The sequence below is a fragment of the Parus major genome, chromosome 15 (assembly GCF_001522545.3).
Source record: "Parus major isolate Abel chromosome 15, Parus_major1.1, whole genome shotgun sequence".
In the NCBI taxonomy this organism is placed as follows: Eukaryota; Metazoa; Chordata; class Aves; order Passeriformes; family Paridae; genus Parus; species Parus major.
Window position 1 is genome coordinate 11,161,591 of NC_031784.1, and position 19,330 is coordinate 11,180,920.

The 19,330-nt window shown below is 38.8% G+C and overlaps 1 protein-coding gene and 1 long non-coding RNA gene across 3 annotated transcripts in view; one reads left to right on the forward strand and one right to left on the reverse strand.

The window, feature by feature from the left end:
* The window catches only part of SPECC1L (sperm antigen with calponin homology and coiled-coil domains 1 like), a 60,571-nt gene that overhangs the window by 18,880 nt on the left and 22,361 nt on the right, over positions 1–19,330 (forward strand). For both annotated transcript variants that reach the window (XM_015644318.3, XM_015644319.3), the window contains exons 3-10: positions 337–496; positions 1,209–2,842; positions 4,244–4,451; positions 10,182–10,255; positions 10,743–10,918; positions 12,087–12,253; positions 13,887–13,978; positions 18,646–18,736. In XM_015644318.3, coding sequence (XP_015499804.1) covers positions 337–496; positions 1,209–2,842; positions 4,244–4,451; positions 10,182–10,255; positions 10,743–10,918; positions 12,087–12,253; positions 13,887–13,978; positions 18,646–18,736 — 2,602 coding nt within the window. The remainder of the gene's footprint in view (positions 1–336; positions 497–1,208; positions 2,843–4,243; positions 4,452–10,181; positions 10,256–10,742; positions 10,919–12,086; positions 12,254–13,886; positions 13,979–18,645; positions 18,737–19,330) is intronic.
* On the reverse strand, positions 138–17,785 carry LOC117245179. The gene is made up of 2 exons (XR_004499530.1): positions 16,996–17,785; positions 138–468 (listed from the first exon to the last, which is right to left on the reverse strand). It is a non-coding gene; the product is annotated as an uncharacterized LOC117245179 (long non-coding RNA).

The following is a 19,330-nucleotide window of genomic DNA, read 5'->3' on the forward strand; positions in this document are numbered from 1 at the left end:
ACTTTCAGTTAAAATTGAGAAGTTTTATGCTATGATGTGCTACTGTACTTTAATTGATTTTTTTTTTTAATTATTTTTCTCCTTGGTACTGAAAGATTAAGGATTTTTGGGGCAGAGAGAAGACTCAGTTTCAACACTTATATGTAAGAGTTAAAGTTCCATTTCAGTTTACTGACTGCACAGGGCAGTGCACTTACACTCTTCAGCATTCTTGCATAGGCACATGACTTGTCCAATACATACTTTTTAAAGTGAAGGAATCTTTAACAGTTGAAATGTTGGCTATGCAGACTTCTGAGCCAGCTGTCTTAAAGCTGCTTCTTTCCTTTCTTTCAGACTAAGAGTAACGATGACCTCTTAGCAGGGATGGCTGGTGGCGGTGGAGTGACGATGACCAACGGTGTCAAGGCCAAGAAGAACTCTTGTGTATCAACAGCATCTTCAGCTCCAGGGACAGCCATGAACAGTCTGGAAAACAAACCCAAAACTATTGCAGGTAAATGGATATATTGATTCTTAAAGGTGGAAGTTGGGGGGCTTTATATTCTCATTTAATGTATTGAGGATCCAGGTTGCCTACTGAAGTGCTCAGTAACACCATGGTCAAATCCCACACCTTATGAACTCCTTTTCCATTTTTAATAATGTAATTGCTTTTTTGGAGGGTATTCATTTTAATTTTTTCAGTACTGACTATGCAACTATTATATAAAATGAAATAATATAATTAATTTAGAGAATCACAGATTTTTCTAAAATTCTGTTTAAAAAATTCATGACACAAGCACTAAATCTCTAAGATGACTTGTTTCAGTGAACATTTTGGACATTTTGTATTGCTTTATAGAAATAAAGAGGACTTTCAGAAACTGTTCAGAAAAGTGAAATCATTTAGTGTGTTGTTGATACGGATTTAAATAGGTCTTGTCTTCCATTGCTGTGTTTTGGATTCAGTAATGCTTGCAAAGCTGTAAAGCATCTGGAAATAAAGGAGTAATAATCTATCTTCATTTTTATGCAATGAGATGAAAATAGAGAGAACAGAAAATGCTGAATGTTGGGTTAATGCTTACTTCAGATATTTTCTGTGAAATGTATTTAGCAGTGTGATTCAGAAAATCAACCACTGTGTTGCTGGTACAAAGCACACAGCCTTCTGTGAGAGACACTGATTTTAAATTCACTTTCCTCTTTCAAAAAACGTACAGGTACAAGTTCCACAGCTAAGCGTAGCACTTCGTCTGGAAATAAAGAGTCGAGCTCTTCTAGAGAGAGGATCCGGGATCGTTCTCGTTTGAGCCAGAGCAAGAAGCTGCCTCTGGCAGGACAGGGGCCCAGTGACACGGTGCTGGCAAAGCGCTCCCGCTCCCGCACCAACCCAGAATCCGATATCCGCATGAGCAAGTCCAAGTCAGACAATCAGATCAGTGACAAAGCTGCACTGGAAGCAAAGGTGAATGATCTTCTGACATTAGCAAAAACGAAAGATGTGGAAATCTTGCATCTGAGAAATGAATTAAGGGACATGCGTGCTCAGCTGGGACTCAACGAAGATCACCTTGAGGGGGATGAAAAATCTGAAGAGAAAGAAGCCATTGTTGTCCATCAGCCAACTGATGTTGAGTCTACACTGCTCCAGTTACAGGAACAAAACACTGCCATCCGAGAAGAGCTCAACCAGCTGAAGAATGAGAATCGAATGTTAAAGGACAGACTAAATGCTTTGGGCTTTTCTTTGGAACAAAGGCTGGACAACTCTGAGAAGCTCTTTGGCTATCAGTCTTTGAGTCCGGAGATTACAGCTGGCAACCACAGCGATGGTGGGGGCACTCTGACATCTTCAGTGGAAGGTTCTGCTCCTGGATCAATGGAAGACTTGTTGAGTCAGGATGAAAACACTCTCATGGACAACCAACACAGTAACTCCATGGATAATTTAGACAGTGAGTGCAGTGAAGTTTATCAGCCGCTAACATCGAGCGATGATGCCTTAGATGCTCCGTCATCTTCGGAATCTGAAGGAGTACCAAGTATAGAAAGATCTAGGAAGGGAAGCAGTGGCAATGCAAGTGAAGTATCTGTAGCTTGTCTGACAGAACGGATACATCAGATGGAAGAGAATCAACACAGTACAGCTGAAGAGCTCCAAGCCACGCTTCAAGAGCTTGCAGACCTGCAACAAATAACACAAGAGCTGAACAGCGAGAACGAAAGACTCGGAGAGGAAAAAGTAATTCTAATGGAGTCTTTGTGCCAGCAGAGTGACAAACTGGAACACTTCAGCCGTCAGATTGAGTATTTCCGGTCCCTTTTGGATGAACACCATATTTCCTATGTAATTGATGAAGACATGAAGAGTGGGCGCTACATGGAGCTGGAGCAGCGTTACATGGAGCTGGCGGAGAATGCTCGCTTCGAGCGGGAGCAGCTGCTGGGCGTTCAGCAGCACTTGAGCAACACTTTGAAGATGGCAGAACAAGACAACAAGGAGGCCCAGGAAATGATAGGGGCATTAAAAGAAAGGAATCACCACATGGAACGGATTATTGAGTCAGAGCAGAAGAGCAAAACAGCTCTGGCATCTACCTTAGAGGAGTACAAAGCCACAGTAGCCAGTGACCAGATTGAGATGAACAGACTGAAAGCTCAGCTGGAGCATGAAAAGCAGAGAGTGGCCGAGTTGTATTCCATACACAACTCTGGAGATAAATCAGATATACAAGACCTGCTGGAGAGTGTCAGGCTGGATAAGGAAAAAGCAGAGACCTTGGCCAGTGGTCTGCAGGAAGAGCTGGCACACACCCGCAACGATGCCAATCGATTGCAAGATGCCATTGCTAAGGTACAGCTTAAAATACCATTGTATTCTAATATCCCATGTACACAATGACCTGTTGGCCTCTGTAGTTCTTTCAGAAGTAAAAGATTAATTACGAGGTTAATTGGATTGCAGTAGTGTTAGGACTGATTACTTTCTCTTGACTTTTGTTATGGAAATGATGTCAGCATTTGAAAAAAATGCATGGGTACGTTGAGCTACAGGGTGACTGTTGTGTTACTTTTTAAAAATATTTAAACTTCACAACGTATTTCAATGGCCAAACTTAAACAGTATATAAGATACTGTACTAATTCAGTGATTAAATTGCACACCTTCTGCAAGATTTTATGTGCTGATTAGGTTTTGGATCAAAATGTTTATTTCCAGTTCTGTTTTGACCCAAATATTTCTAATTTATGCAGTAGCTATGTCTACTAAAAGTATTTACCATAATTTAATATAAAAGCAAGAATCACATAATTTATTTAATAACTCTACGTATGCATTTAAAGGTATATCTTCCTGAAGAGACAAATTATTCCAAATTTAATGTCTGAATTATGTATTAGCTAGAAATCAATTAATCATGATCACAAGCTTGTTAGAATCAACCTTAATTTGGGGTGAAAAATATACTAAAATTATTTTAATAATTAAAGTTGGAGAGTGCTATTAAAATAAAAACCACTGATACAGATGACTTAAAAGCAGGGTATTTTGTCTATTAAACTTGCTGCCTACCAGCATTGCCCACCCTAAGCCACAACCTAATTTCTCTTGTTTTGCTGGATCCCTATTTTTGCTCTTGGGTTAATGTTCCTGTGCCTCTGATCCCAGCCTGTTACTTATGTTACAGTTTTGTGAGGCAGGATAAAAAATCCTCTTCCCTGCTCCTGAAAGGGAGAAGTCAACCCCTCCCCTCCCCTTTTTTTTGGTTTGTTTTCAGTTTAATAATTTGACAGACTCCTCTGAGAACTCTTTTGACTCACTAACACACCTCACCCACAAATGTGACACATTCTTAAGGAAATCACTCATCACACAGGTCCAGCAAGCACTAAAAGTGATGCACAAGAGACTGGGCTTTTTCTCTTTTGGCAAGAGAAAGGAAGGGTAAAGAGCTTGCCCCCCACCCTGTCCCTTTTCTGTGGCAGCTGGATGTTAAATTGGATTAGGTGCTCTTGAAACCTCAGCCTTGGTGCAATGGTGGTGTTGCTTCACTTGCATGCAGGGCACTGCTCTTAAAGTAGCTGGGAATGCTCATATATCCAGGCTGGGAATAAAAAAAGTTTAAATTTGGCCCTTATAGCCAAAGGCTTACATTTCTCCTGTATTTTTCTGGTTGCAGAAATAGATTGTAAGTGTGGTAGTTACAAAACTAAAAGTATGTTTAATATGCAACTGAGATACATTCTTCTGCAGGTCGAAGATGAATATCGAGTGTTCCAAGAAGAAGCCAAGAAGCAAATTGAGGATCTCAATGTGACTCTAGAAAAGCTTCGGACAGAATTAGATGAAAAAGAGACTGAGAGGAGTGACATGAAAGAAACCATCTTTGAGTTGGAGGATGAAGTAGAGCAGCACCGTGCTGTGAAGCTTCATGACAATCTTATCATATCTGATTTGGAGAGTAAGTATTAGACATTTCTCTTGAGAGAAAGGATCATTTAAGAAAAGCTCAAGTAGAACACTAATATTGAAAATATTTTCACTTGTCTTTTGTATGTCTGATTTCAAGTCAGACTAGGTTTTGCAGAATCCTTACACACTAGGGGAAGGAAAAAAATCAAGTTGTCTTAGATTTCCCAGACCCACTTAGTAGTTGGTGTGGGAATAAAAACCTTTGAATAGAGAACAAATACGAAATTTGCTATACTGTTTTCAAGTTGTTCTTCAAATTACTAAAACATGTAGTAGAAAGCATGTTTACTGTGTACCTGTCTAGCTCTCTGTGCCTTAGTTCCCTCTCTGATCCTGGAGACCTGCTCAGACATTCCTACCACGGGCTGGAATTCTGCAATTAGTCTCCATCTAAATAAGAACGTGGGCAGCTCTTCCCTGGCAAGCTGTATTTGCACAGTGCTACTTAGAGAATTCAAATATCTGTTAGTTCATCTTTCATGTTATTCAAAGATGAAACAAGATAGCAAAAAAACCAAAGCATGATTCCTTCTAACAGCCAGGGAAGTATTCATAGGAAGGGTTTTAAATTGGTCTGCTATCAAGAAAAGTTACTGTCTTAAGCAAGCTAAATTTTTTATTCAAGCTCAGTATCTTCAGACATGGCTGAGAGTGTTGTTTCCCTAAGTAACCCTTCTTTATCTTGAAAGGCAATCACTGCTTCTCTTTACAAAATAGTTTTAAGTTTTTCTCCTGAATTTTCTTCCCCTTTCTGTGCTAAAAGACAGTAATTCTGGAGCAAAGACTCAAAAAGGTTGAACAGTTTTCCATTTTCTGTTTTGTTTTTTCCATTAACTGAAATACACTCATGCAGGGAACAGCACTGTAGTCAAGTAGATATTTAGGAATCTGTCTAGCAATACCTGATTACAAGGCAGCTCTGAATTTTAGATGCTTCTGCTTTGTGGGTACAAACCAGCTGTCAGATATTTAATTTTGACTGGTAAAAATTCAGTCAGACAAACTTCTGCCAGGGGAGAAATTCTCAACAAAAATTGCAACAGTCTTTGTTATTCATTGGTCTTGAAATAGTTTGGAAAATTCATCTGGACCAGCCGGTGTCCTGACGTGATCCTTTGGGGGAAGCAAGCTCTTGTTTTAGTTATAGCTGGAAGGAGAGTGGCATCTAGTGGCAGTAAGAAAGGATGGCACCTGAAGAATTGTATAAACTTTAAAAAGCGTGTTTATTTCTGACAACTTGAAAACTCTGTTGATTGTGGGTTCATAGTTAAACCTCTTACAGGAGTTTTTTCGTGGTAGTCTCTAAGTACTGACAGCATAGAACATCATGAAAACTCTGGGACTTAGAGGTAGTACATACAACATTTAAAATATCTAAACAAAATGGAAAATTATAACTCAAAGATTTTACTGAAGACAGACTTTACACTTAGGCGAAAGATGCTTCACAGATGAAGTGGTGAGTGTTCATTCAGTTTAATGATTAATCAACACAAATAGTAATGTAGGAATGGGAAACACTCCAAGCACTGGTACTTAGGGCATGCCTCACTATATGGGCTTTTCAAACACCAAAAGGAGGCACAAGGAACCAACAGTGGAACGTTTTTCACAGTAATCTGGTACTGAGCTGTCACATTTTAGCTGTTAATGCCTGCCTGCAGAAACAGGGTCTCTTTGATGTGTGCAGCAGGATGCAAATTGCATTGATGAAAAGCACACAGTGTGTTCCTGACATCCATCCAGATGTGGTGAGAGCTGCAGTCACTGCAGCTGAGCTCCTTGCTGCTGGGATGAGGAGTTTTAGTGTTTAAAGGGACTTAGGGGAAACCTAATGAGGAGCTGAGGGCACTTGGTTTGTTCAGCCTGGAGGAGACTGAGGGGAGATCTCGTGGTGGTCTTCAACCCCTGCTCTCTGTGACTGGTGACAGGACTTGAGGAAACGGCTGGAGCTATGTCAGGGGAGGTTTAGGTGGGATACCAGGAAAAGGTTCTTCACCCAGAGGGTGGCTGAGCACTGCAACAGGATCCCCAGGACAGTGGTCACGGCCCCAAGGCTGTCAGAGCTCAAGGAGTATTTGGACAATGCTGTCAGGCACAGGGTGGGATTGTTGGGGTGACCTGTGCAGGGCCAGGATTTGGACTCAATGATCCTGATGGATCCCTTCCAACTGAGGATATTCTACAATTCTATTGTATGAAAAAGTCTTAAGGACTATTAAAATAATCTGTACATTTATATCCTCCCTGCTGTGCTGAGCTGGAACAGGCAGGGGGGAAGGAAGGACAGTGGGGAAGGCTGACACTGCACTAGATGGCGCGTTCCCTCTGGCTTTCACTTCTGACTCCCAAAAACTTGCAGGAGTTAGGTAGCCCAGCTGTCACATTAGTCATCCACAGTAACTAGGGGGGAAACAGAAACCTATAATTCTCCCAAGCAGTTAATAAGAGTTTGTGGGGATATTTTTTCCAGAAAAGTTTGACTCCTGATGTGCAGAAAATGTGTATTTGTAGGTTAGCTTCTCAGAGTTTCTTCTGAAGCACAAAAATAATCATTGCTTGTTCTCTTGGCACAGGTGCACATAGATTCTCTTAGTCTGTAACTACGTAAGTCAGTAAATTTTTAGGACAAGGGTAGGTGAGCTAGAAGGTGGATATATTTAATGTTCAATGAATTGTTCTTTTATGGAGCTGACAGTGTTAGTTTTAATTCTGCTATATCTCAATTGAAAAGGATCTTGACAGCAGTTACGAAGTGAAATGTTTACACTACCATATTTAGGCCTTTTCTAACAAAGTGTTGGAAAAGTCAATAGGATGTTCATTTTCTGTACTTTTTTTTTTACATTTTTAGTACTTTTTTTTTTTTTGGCTAATGGTGGACTCTTAAAAAGTCACCTTTCTTGTTGTATAGACGTGTTATCTGACATAATGAGCTCAAAAGCAAGATTGATCTACAAGTTGCCTGAGCTTTGGTATTTGTACCCTGTCCCTTCTCCTTACAGAAGGAAGCTGTAGTTCTTACACTACCCTGTGTATTTGTGATTGTGCTGAGATAGCCATTTTTAAGCTAAAGAATCAAAATGCTCTCCCAGTATAAGGCATGCCTGTGTTAACCAGTACAAAAACTGTGAGAGTGTCCATTGTGGAATAGCCTGTGTCAGAATTACTTGATTCAGTGTCCCTTCCCAGGTATTGTCATGTCATTTTTTCTGAAACTACTGCACCTGTCTGAATGTTGTTAGTATTTTTTCCCTTATTTTTACCCCAGAAACTATTGAAATTAAACAACTGAATGTTGATACTCATTTTTATTACATAGTGATAAATTCTAACTGCTAGTTATAATTAGTAAAAATTGCAGAAACAGAGCATTGTTTTCTCTGGTAGCCTTACAAAACTCTTCCTCCCACCCCCAGCCCTAGTTGTAAAGGTTTTCTTTACCATTTGTAGTCTGCATGTCCCATAATGGTTTTTTTTTTCTGCCTCTTAGGTAGAGGCAAGACCTTGTCAAACTGTGGCTTAAATCAATATCATTTTGTGAAATATAGATGTAATTGAATCCTGCAGTAAAACACGAGCTTGCTGATTTGCCATTTTTGATTATCCTATTCATTCATCAGAAGAGTCTCCTTGTTCTTCATTTACCCTAATGTGTAGTTACTTTTTCTTTTATCTCAGTCTTTGTTGTCTATGATCCTTAAAAAAAGGAGACTGGGTAATGGTAGAAATACCTGCCCTACCATACTGAAAATTCAGGCATGTGGAGGTGGAAAGGGTTTGTGTTAGAGAAGAATGTGGAGTTTGCAAGGATGCAGAAAGGAAAGATGCCACATGGCAGTCTCTACCTATTCTGACTACTTGAATTTTCAGGCTGTAGTTGGTGAAAGAGGTGAAATCACTTATGTTAGTCCTAATTTCTCACTGCATTTCAAATTCAATTGCAGTTTGGTGGGGGGGTATTTTTAATCTCCTTGGTTGATTGGGGAGGAGAGAGAGGACTGTTTCCAGCAACTGCTGTAAACTGCTCTGTATTATTTATGGTACCTGCAGAATATTCAGACCATTGTGTTTTACTTCAAAGCATAAATGCACTAAAATTTAATGGTGCGTTTCATAACTCACAGAAGCTCAAAACAATGGCACTACACAAACTTTAACTGCGGGTGCATTTATGGTTTGTGGTTATTTTTAGATAGCTTGCTTTTAGTAATACTGCAGATTTTGTTTTTAAAAAACACTTTTACTTTGAACTGTTTTAAAAGTGAAAATGAACATTGACTTGATTTGTTCCAAAATGCATTTAAAGGAAAAGGTAGGGGGGAGCAAGTTTTATAACTTTGGCCTAAAGCTGGCCTCCTGGTTCTGAATTTAGCTCAGACTAATTGTGTATAAAGAGACAAGCTAAAAATTGGAGGGCTTTGCTAAAGTATCATGGTGGCATTAGATTTGAGTGGCCCACCCTGTAGGCTTATCTTCAAAGCTTAAAGATCAGCTGAGTGCAACTTAAAATGGGTAGTCTTACAAGGAGGAGATAAATACAGAAATATCTGTCTATTTTTAATGTTCCAGCTTTCCCAAGTTTGAAAGGTTATTATGTTTTCAGGCCAGCTGAGATTTATATGATTGTTGTAAAGAAATTAACTGTGACTTAAAAAGTCTCTGTACTTGGGGCTGTTGAGGAAGGTTTTGTGTATTGAGCAGCCTAAATGTGTTAGGCACCTTCAGTCATGCTGTGGAAAGAACATTGCTAATACACAGGAAAAATATTTGTTTCCAGCAGGTGTTGGGATAATGAACCTGAACAAAAAAATGCATTTAGTCAGTTTATACATCATTTTTACAGTTTTTACAGTCTAGGATGCTATAGAAGTAAAACACCCCAGACTCCAAGGATCAGTGAAGTGACACAGCGATTAGAAATTTACACTGTGTTCTGCTTCATTAGTTGCTAAGTTTTAAGAATGGAGGAATCAATTACATTGTCCTTGTGTATTGAATAAAGTCACAAATGAATAATAATTGCAGTAGCCAGTCTGTCAGACGCCACACAGGAGCTGCTGCTGATCGGGCTGGGAACTCTTTTGTGTCGCTGCTGACAGATTTAGGGGACCATCTCTCTCATAACACGAGCTCACAGACTGTTTGGCCTTTTGCTGTAAATATAATTTGCTTTGACCTCAAATAGTAGCTTGACAGACAAGAATGTCAGATTCTTAGGGACGTGAGTGCAGTTTTATCCCTGTGGAAGACACGGCTGTGAGTGTTGTCAGCTGCTTTGTGACAGGAATTAAACTGTGAATCAAAAGGATCCATGTAGCTGCAGCTTGTGTTTGAGGAGGGAAAACCCCCAGACATCCATGTTTTTAGGATCCTTTCATGTTAAATTGCCTACCTTGCCTACTTGCTCTTCATTATTGCTTTGTCATTTTAGTATTGGGATTTGGGATTTGTATAAGAATTCAGGGATTTGGGATTTGTATAAGAATTCAGTTTGCTCATGCTGCTGCCCTTACCAGAAACAGAGCAGTGTGTACCTATTAACAACCTCTGGCAAATTATTCCTGCTCATGCTATGTTTCTTCAGATGTCTTTGGTTATAAAAATGTCTTCTCTGAGTAAGTCTTCAAAAACATTTGCAGGTCTTTTCAGTTACTCATTTTTAAGTAAATAAATCCCTGACTAAGATTTTACAGGGAATTTAACTTTTTTTTTCCAGATACAGTTAAAAAACTTCAGGATCAAAAGCATGACATGGAAAGAGAGATCAAGAATCTTCACAGGAGACTCCGGGTAGGTAAAAAATGAGAAAGTCAATAAATGGTAAGCTTAGAATGTCCTAAAACCAGCATATGAAGCTGTGAAAAGACAATATCATTAGATACAATGCCAATAAAATAATTATTTCTGAAAGACAGGCATCATGGGAATACATTTACTAACCTACAGACACTAAACAATGCTAAAAATTTCTCAGTGTGACAAAGATAGAATGTTTGGCTTATGAGAAAATGTTCCTGTGTATTTTGATGTGGTGCTTAATATTAAGTATTTTTCTCCTCCACTTTGAATTTTTTTTTGTCTCCAGAAAAGAAATTAATGACCTTCAAAATCTAGTTATTTTCATCAAAACCTCTTAAATTTAAATTGTGAGTTAGGTTGTGCCTAACACTGGACAAGCACCTCTGTCATTCCTGTAAATAATTTCCTTTAACAGCATAGAAAAACTATGAATAATATGGATAACTTTAATTTTTAACCTCCAAATTGATGTTTCCAGGAGGAGTCAGCAGAATGGCGTCAGTTCCAGGCAGACCTGCAGACTGCAGTGGTTATAGCCAATGATATCAAGTCAGAGGCCCAGGAGGAGATCGGGGACCTGAAGCGCAGATTGCACGAAGCGCAGGAGAAAAATGAGAAGCTCACTAAGGAGCTGGAGGAGATAAAGTCACGCAAGTATGCAAATGACAACAGGGATATGTGGTCTCTTTTGCAGGGGAAAAAGTTTTGGAAATCCAGTTTCTTAATTATTGAGGCTCCAGAGGTTTGTAAATCCTCTCACTGTGAGGATCCATATTTCTGCACGCTGCTTTATGCTGCTTTCAGTGGTCAAAATAGGTACACTTACAACAGTAATATTTGTTCCTTAATAATGTATAATTAATCCAGCCAGGGTTTTACTAAACCAGTTTGGAGTGAAGGATTTTTCCAGTTTAACAGCTAAAAATTATTTCACTTCCCACCATGTGAAAAACAAGCAGTGTTGGCTTTTCTGTACCATCATTAATATTTCTCATTAGCACCCAGGGCTTTTGGTGTGGTTAAGAACACAGCTGGGTTTTTACCTGAGAAGAAACCTTCATCTAGTTCTGCATATAATTATACTGTTTTCTTTCCACTGATAATTAGAGGTGCTTTCTATATAAAAACAAAAATAATCCAAATTGTGATGTATTGTGGCTTGAATTAGGTGCTTTAGATATTTAGACCCTGAGTTATATATGTCTTTCAGAAGTATGGGAGTCCTCAAATAAGAACATGTTGATCAGCACCATTTGAGTCCTGACTGCATTGTCTCTAGGGGTCAGATATGTGTAGCTTACAGTAATGATGCTTGTGTTGTGTATATATATAAAACAATTGTTTTCTGCATGGATGGGAATTTGGTAACTTACATTTATCTCAGCATCTAGTAGGGAAAGATGTGTACCAGAAATATATTCTTACCGTGTTAATATTAAATTGTTTTCCATTAATTCAGGTGGAAAAAAAAAATCTCCCCTCTGAGATGATTATTTTCATGTGGAATGGTGAAGTCCTTAAGTCTCAATTTTTTCCATCTGTGTGTGTGAGATAGGAGCAGGAATTAAGCCTTATATCAAATATTGATTTTAAAGACTTTTACCAGATACTGAGCTCTGTTGCTGACAAATAGTAAGAATTTACAGTGATAATTTGGGTTGATAACCTCCTTGAGAATTACAGTGGAAAGAAAACTAGGTTAATGTAATGACCCATTTGGACCATAGATTTTAATTCAGCTTCAATTTGTGTTGATTTTTTTAAGACTTGGCATGTTAAAATGTTTTTTAAATACCCTACATGAGCAGCACTTTGCCTTTAGGCAGGAAGAAGAACGTGGTCGAGTATACAATTACATGAATGCAGTAGAGAGAGATTTGGCAGCTCTGAGACAAGGAATGGGCCTGAGTCGCAGATCCTCCACCTCCTCAGAGCCAACTCCCACTGTGAAAACGCTCATCAAGTCCTTTGACAGTGCCTCCTCCCAAGGTGAGTCCAGCAGGCAGAGCAGCAGCTGCACCAGGCTGAACCCTCTGCACGTGTCCCTTGGTCATCTCTGCTGGCTCAGCCAACTCAAACTGCTTTATCCTGTCATGACCCCCAAGTGATGGCTGAAACAAACCAACCCAAACTGGATTGCAGAACAGATTGTTCACTGCAGTTAAATGCAAGCATCCCTTTTTTTGTCTTGTCTTTATTTTTCTCTTTGCTGTCGCATTGCCAGTGACTCATATGCTGGATGCTTTGATTCAGTGCTCCTGTATATTAGAAATACATAAACACATATGACACACATAATTATAGCTGGGAGCACAGCTGATTTCAGCCTGATTATTAAAATGTGAACTTAATGTACCAAATTAAGCATTTTAAAAGCCAGGTAATAGCTAGAGCTGAGTTTATTTCTTTTAATAACTTGTATCTTACAGCTCTGATGACAATTAAAAGTAAGATCCAGCCAGTATCACCTATTGAAAGATATAGGAGATATTTTCTAAAATTAAAGGAGTCTCACTTTTGAGACAATGGACTTGAATTTGATTCTGATTGTGGGAAGAAGTGGTGTTCTTTATAGATGACCAGAATAAGGGGTCCAGTAATTATTCTGAAATGAGAAACACCTAAGTTTCACCTTTAACTGCATATGAGACCTTATGAGAATGGATTAAAATATTTCCCTTGCCAGGTCTTTGGGTTTTGACTTTCATGTCCAGCAAAGTTACCCTAAGTCTCATGTAAAAAGGTTTGGTCTGAAGCAAACTAAGTTAGCAGAGACAGTAGAGTGCTGTGCCCAGCAAAGCTGCTTTTCACTGCTTAGAACAAAAACATTTAAGATACAGAACCATATTTGTTATTTGACCAGTCTGTAAATGCTTCTATTTCCATGTTTTGTTCATAGGTATTTACAGTTTTTTAGTTTTCTTATGTTAATTTAGAAGTTTTTTTAGTGTGTTACTGGAGAAAGCTGCTTTCTTGCCAGAGTTAGTTTAGTTAAGTGATAAATTCTCTCTCCCTTCTTTCGAATGTTTAATTTCAAGCTAATATCTGCCTTCTACCTCAGCATTCATGTCCAGCTAATCATGTTGTTAAATCATCAGATCACTGATTCACCAATTTAGAATTTTTCTCTTTTCATACATTTCTAAAAATGTTACTTGTTTAATCCCAAAATTTAAGGTATATAATAATCTAATGCTCCTGGACTTTGATTAAAAACTAGAAAGGAGAAGCAGGTGATATAGTTAATCTTTCTTGTATTACTGGCAGAGCCAGGAGCCTGCTGTTATCTCTTTAATTGTCTGAAGATCAGAGAACTAGTAATGCCATGATTTACATCTGCCAAGGTAATAGTATCCTGCACCTTAGCCTTGTCCACCCCCAGCAAACTCAGGCTTTTACCATGGATGATAGAAAGACAGCAAATGAAGGTAATTGCAGGGGAGTAAATGTGTAGGCATACTTTGAAATGACTTTTCAGTCAATTGCTAATTGAAATTCTGAGAGTGTGATCTGGTAGAACTAGTAATGTGAAGTACAAGGTGAGGGTTGGCTTTAGCAGTCTCCTGTTGCACTGCAGAACAGTGTCATGCTCACCATGGCTTCTTTTCCATGTTCCTCCTAGTTCCAAGCCCTGCTGCTGCCACAATTCCTCGCACTCCCCTGAGCCCAAGTCCCATGAAAACTCCCCCAGCTGCTGCTGTATCCCCAATGCAGGTGGGTGTTTATGACTGCACTTAATCCTTCTCTGTGAAGAAGATTGTGTGGAACTACAGGTGGTAACATACAAATATCAGCTGACTTGCTGGGGAAATAATGATAAAATGTTGCCTTAATTAAGTAATTACTAAACTGTTCAGTCTAACAAGTCTTTCACTGAGAACCACGTTGGAAATTTGGAAGTCTTGTTAAATATTCACAACCATTGCTATTCCTGTGCTATTAAAAAGCATGAGAGGAAGACTTTATTTGCATTCCTTGGTTTTAGAGTTGCTGTTTGTCAGTTCTTAGTCCTGTGCCTGGCAGGGAAACAGCAGTAATCCCCTTTGGCAGTGGACTAAGATCTGTGCAGAATCTGTCAGCAGTCATCAGTGCAATGTTTTGTTCAATGCAGGCCTGAGAGAGAGGGTTGAAATAATTGCAAATTTCTGATCTTTGTTCATTTTGCACTGACAGAGTTTGACCAGTGGGTGATGGTGCTGTGTGTTTTGTGCTGTCCTCTCTGAAGCTTTGTCCCTTTACCAGCTGCTGCAGCAGCCTTGGTGCACTGAGATGGCATTGTCAGGACTCTGATGTTCAGCTTTGTAGATCTTTGCTGGTTTTATTATCTCACTTGCTGTATGAAGTGACATTTTGGCAGAAGCCAACAATTTTAAAGACAAAGCAGATGGGACCAGATTCATAAAGAAAAATCAAAGAATGTACATTGCTTTACTCCTTTAATATCCATAAATTCTCCTGTTGCTTCATATCTTCAAGATACTGCTATCCAAAAGTTCCAAAACTGGATTTTCACTGTAGGCCACTGTGTAATGATTTGGTAATACCTCCTCCCTGCCTGAACTGAGGACTCTACAGCCATATTATCTCTTTGTCCTCAAGGAACAGTACCTGGAACAGACTGACTATTCTCCTGTTCTCAGACTAGTGCAGCTTTTATTCATTTAAGGGTGATCATGAAACAAATATATAGCCTTAAAGCAAAGAGAAAGAATTTAATGGTTTTTTGCAAGAGCTTCTGCTACTTCTTGTGGTTCAGTCACTCTTGACAGCAGTTTTCTAAATTAGTTAAATGTGACGAGTTCGCTGACAGATGCTTTGTTCCTATTGATCTGTCTTTATATTTCTGTTTATTTCTGCACTCTTGTAGGAGGAGGCAGACTTAATCTCATGTTCCAAAGGGCTGAACCAGACCTTTGGCAGACAAGAAGACTTCTTGGTGAAGCCTAAGGCTTATCTCACTTTATTTACCTGTAAATTAACCATGAACCAAAGTAATCTCTTAGAATACTGCAAAGCTGCTCAGGTTTGCGGCTCTTGTTTGATGTTCTTGATCTGCAAGAATTACTTGAATTTTGAATTCAACTTCTGTTATAGACCCAAGTCATTAACAGCTGGATACTCATTTGTGGGAAACATTGTCTGAAAAACAAAGGGGAGGGTGTGTAAATGAAAACAGCTTCTATTGTCTTTCTGAAGATAGGTGGTTTTCTTCAAAGTGCTTGTAATTATCCAGAAGGCAATTGGGTTTCATGACCTCAGTTATGTGAATATTTTCTGCTCAAGAGAGAAGGGGGTTGAGTTTTCCTTATTTTCATATTGCTGCCTCATTTTCTACTGTTGTGTTCTATGTAACTTTTTAAAACAATTTTTATTGTTTGTGCTCTCTTGCAATTGAAAAGCACAGTTTTAATGAGTAATCACAATGTGAGCTGACCCACCTTATAGAAGTCATCTATGGTTTAAGGCCTTTGAGAAAAGTTGGATGTCTTGGGTGTTGCAGTGCTTATTATCATTAATCTTGGTTGATTTTAAATGCAGTCACAGAGGAAATATTTACATGGGCACCTACTGAGAAACTGGCACAGTGTTGATACTTCCATAAGCTGGATTGGTTGCAGAAAACATTGTCCAAGTACAGATGCATCAACCATGTGCTTTGTCTTTGGACTGTGTAAGGAATTTCCTCAGTCTTGAAGAGTTCTTGTTTGCTTTTTTGTTTTTCTTTATAGCTGTGTGTGTATGTATAATGAGATAGAGTCTTGGATATATTTTGCAACTCAAAACAAACATAAACCCCTTCTGGCTTCAGGTCCAAGCCTGCAATGGAACATAGCTGTGTTTTACTGTGTCTCTTAGCAGTACTGCAGAACAATTTAGGAAGAGAGGTATGAAGAGAATGCTCTTCAGAATGTGAATGCAGCCCTGCTGGGATAGCCCAAAGCTTAGCTGGTCTGCTATCCCACTGGGAGTGACCAAAGCAGATGCCTTGGGAGGAATATAAGGACAGGGCAGTGTATCTGCTGCTTTCCCTGGGTACTTTCTTTTTCTGCTTTGTAGCTGGAGGACTTTCTGAAACAGACGTGGTTTCACATTTACAGGTTACCATTGAATGTCCTCGTTTGCTTTGAGCATATAAACTTCCAGGGTCAAAGCAATTCAGTGTCAAAGACTTCCTATACCTTAATTAGTCAATATGTGAAAAACTCTGTTTGTTCTGCAATTGCCACGTGTAGGTGCACTGGCATGGAGTGCACAGTGATTGGGAAGAGGTACCTGGATAGTGGTGATGGTCATGTTTCCTTCCATAGCTGGAAACAGACACAAGGATGATGAGTCAGAAGCCAAATATTTGGAGTTGAAGTGATTAGTTCATCCTGCCATAGTTCTGTTTCAAATTTAAAGCATCTCCCAGATACCTGTGCAGGGCTACATAGATGAAGGCAGGTGAAAACAGATAAAGGTGAGTTGTTCCTCTGGTTTCCAGTGCATCAGTCACTGTGTTCCTGCTGGCAGCTGTGAGACATGGAATAAGGAACTCAGCAGTGCAAGAGAGCCTTGCAAGGGAGCAAAGCAACAGGAGCAAGACACAACCAGTTTGTTTTATTGCAAAGAGACAGAGCCAATATGCAGCAAGTTATCAGCTGAGCGATGCAGCCACTTTCTGACAATATCCATAAAGGATGTTTGTTTTTAAGGGATAAAGATATGTGGTTATCCAGCTCTGTACATACCTGTGTTTCTTGGCTGAAGCTCTGTGCTCCCCTGTCTCTGTAGTTCCAGTCCCAAAGCTGACCAAAATTAAATAATTTTATTTTATTTTAGCCTCCTTATCTCATTTTAGCTGTTTCCTGGTGTGGGGAGATGAGTGAAACAACTCACTTTGGTTCTTGTCCTTTAGCTAGGAAATATTTGGGGGTTTTTGAAGTAGGTGATGTAAGTCTGAAATACCAGCTCTTGAGGGAAGTTGTTGTAGGCATTTCAGTGCATGGCTCACAGTCACTTTCACCTGCACATTTAAAGGTATAAGCTTTGTCATGTATGGGCAGCACTACATATATGAAGTGATGAAATTCTTCAAGCTGTACATTGGCAGTTGTTCTCTCCATTTGATTTCTAGCACAAAAGCATAACTCTTTATTTTGACTATAGCTTATGAATAAGTGGCCCTGTAATCCTGCCTGTGCTGTGGGATGCTGTATACTGTTAACTTGTTTTAATCACAATTCTGGATTTGTCTGTCTTGCCTACATAATTTGGCATGAGAATCACCTGACCTTTAGTATTTTATGAAGACAAGACTCATTTAACCTTGGGCCAGATGGAGGCCTGGGAGAGTTTTCAGGATAAACACATTAGTGGACTGATTATGATTAAGTATTGGAATCTAATAGAAAGGACAGGGTGAATAAAGAATGAACTATAATTTGCAATGGGCTCTTTGAAATGATTAATTTGAAATAATTGTGGGCGATCCTCCATGAGTCTTCAGCAACTGAATCTGTTTCAGTAACTATAAGGGTAATTATTGCTTTGTACTCTTCACTGTGTGAGACTAGAATGCTTATTTTAGTCCTATTCAGTGCTTACTGAATTGTGTGTACAAGTCTTAACACAGCTGTGATCATGTGCTTGCTGAAAGCCATATATTGCTAAATATTTATACAAAACTTGAAAACAAAATGCTAAATTCATAGCTCTTTAGAGGAGAATGAGAATTAAAGTGACCTGAGAAGGCAAAAAAAAAAAAAAAAAATTGTGTTTTACTACATCTTCAGCAAATAATAAAATATGTCCCTCCATTTGTTCCCAGAGCATCTCAGTTAAATATGTGGGAGCAAAAGCTCTTGACATTCTGAATAAACCCCATTTTTTCAGTAGTGTTTTTCATAGCAAAGACTACTTTGGGTCACTGTACCCATAACATCATTCTCCCAACTTACCAGGAAGAGACACAAAGCTCTAAAGGCTTATGTTAATAACACAAATCATGCACTAAAACCTTGCCTTTATATAGGGGGATCTGTTGGTTTAAATAAATGCGTCGAGTCTAACCAGAACAGGTTTGTTCAAACAAAATATAAATTAAGGTGAGAATTAATGCAAAAACTGCAAGAGCATTCACAGCCTTAATTTTTAACATTGGTTTGAGGAACATGTCTCAGTTTAAAGAAGTAAATGTTACAGGATCAAGACACAGTCAGATTGGCAAAAGTAAAGGTTTTTAAAGTAAAGAAGGAAAACATTTCAAAGGTTCCTTTATTTTTGTAGTTCCTTAAAATTAGTAATAATGTCACATGTGAATTTCTAAAGCTGATTCTGCAATTCCACATTTGTTTTTTTACCTTCCAGTTATGTCTGACACAAGTATTTTTCCATTTCAGAGGCATTCCATAAGTGGGCCCATCTCATCTTCAAAACCCCTTGCTACACTGACAGACAAAAGACCAAGCTATGCAGAAATTCCTGTTCAAGGTACTGATTCTAGTTCATTTAGACTTTGTTTTTAGCACTGCTATTGATAGCTTTTAAAAAAAATTATTTAGTATCCAAAGCATTATCAAAATATCTTAATAGAATCATAGATGCTTAATCACGTTTAAATTCTTTTTATTTTTGTTTCATCACATGTGGTGGTGTAACATAAAGATGCTTTTTGGAATTTCCAGCAGAACCACAGTTGCATGCTGATAACTTGGTACTATTCTGATAAGTTTTAGTGTGTGCATAAACTGAAATCACTTGTAAAATCAAGATAAGATAATTTCAGGGACAAATCTTGCAGCTGTCCCTGTTATTAGAAAAACCCACCTCTGGGGTTACAGTATTTGTGTGGTTGTGGGGTTTTCAACCCCCTAAAACAAAAAAAGGATGATGGTTGGAATTCTATTCCATGTGAATAATAAAATGAACTTAAGTATTGAACCTTTAGGAGCCAGATGAAAAATTGAATGGAATCGAGTGTTGATTTATCTATTTCCCAATATTCCCCTGTTCTGTGAACTTTGTTTTGTCTCTCAAAACACTGTTCACAATGTGCTCTTCCTGTGAGAATGAATGGCTATCATG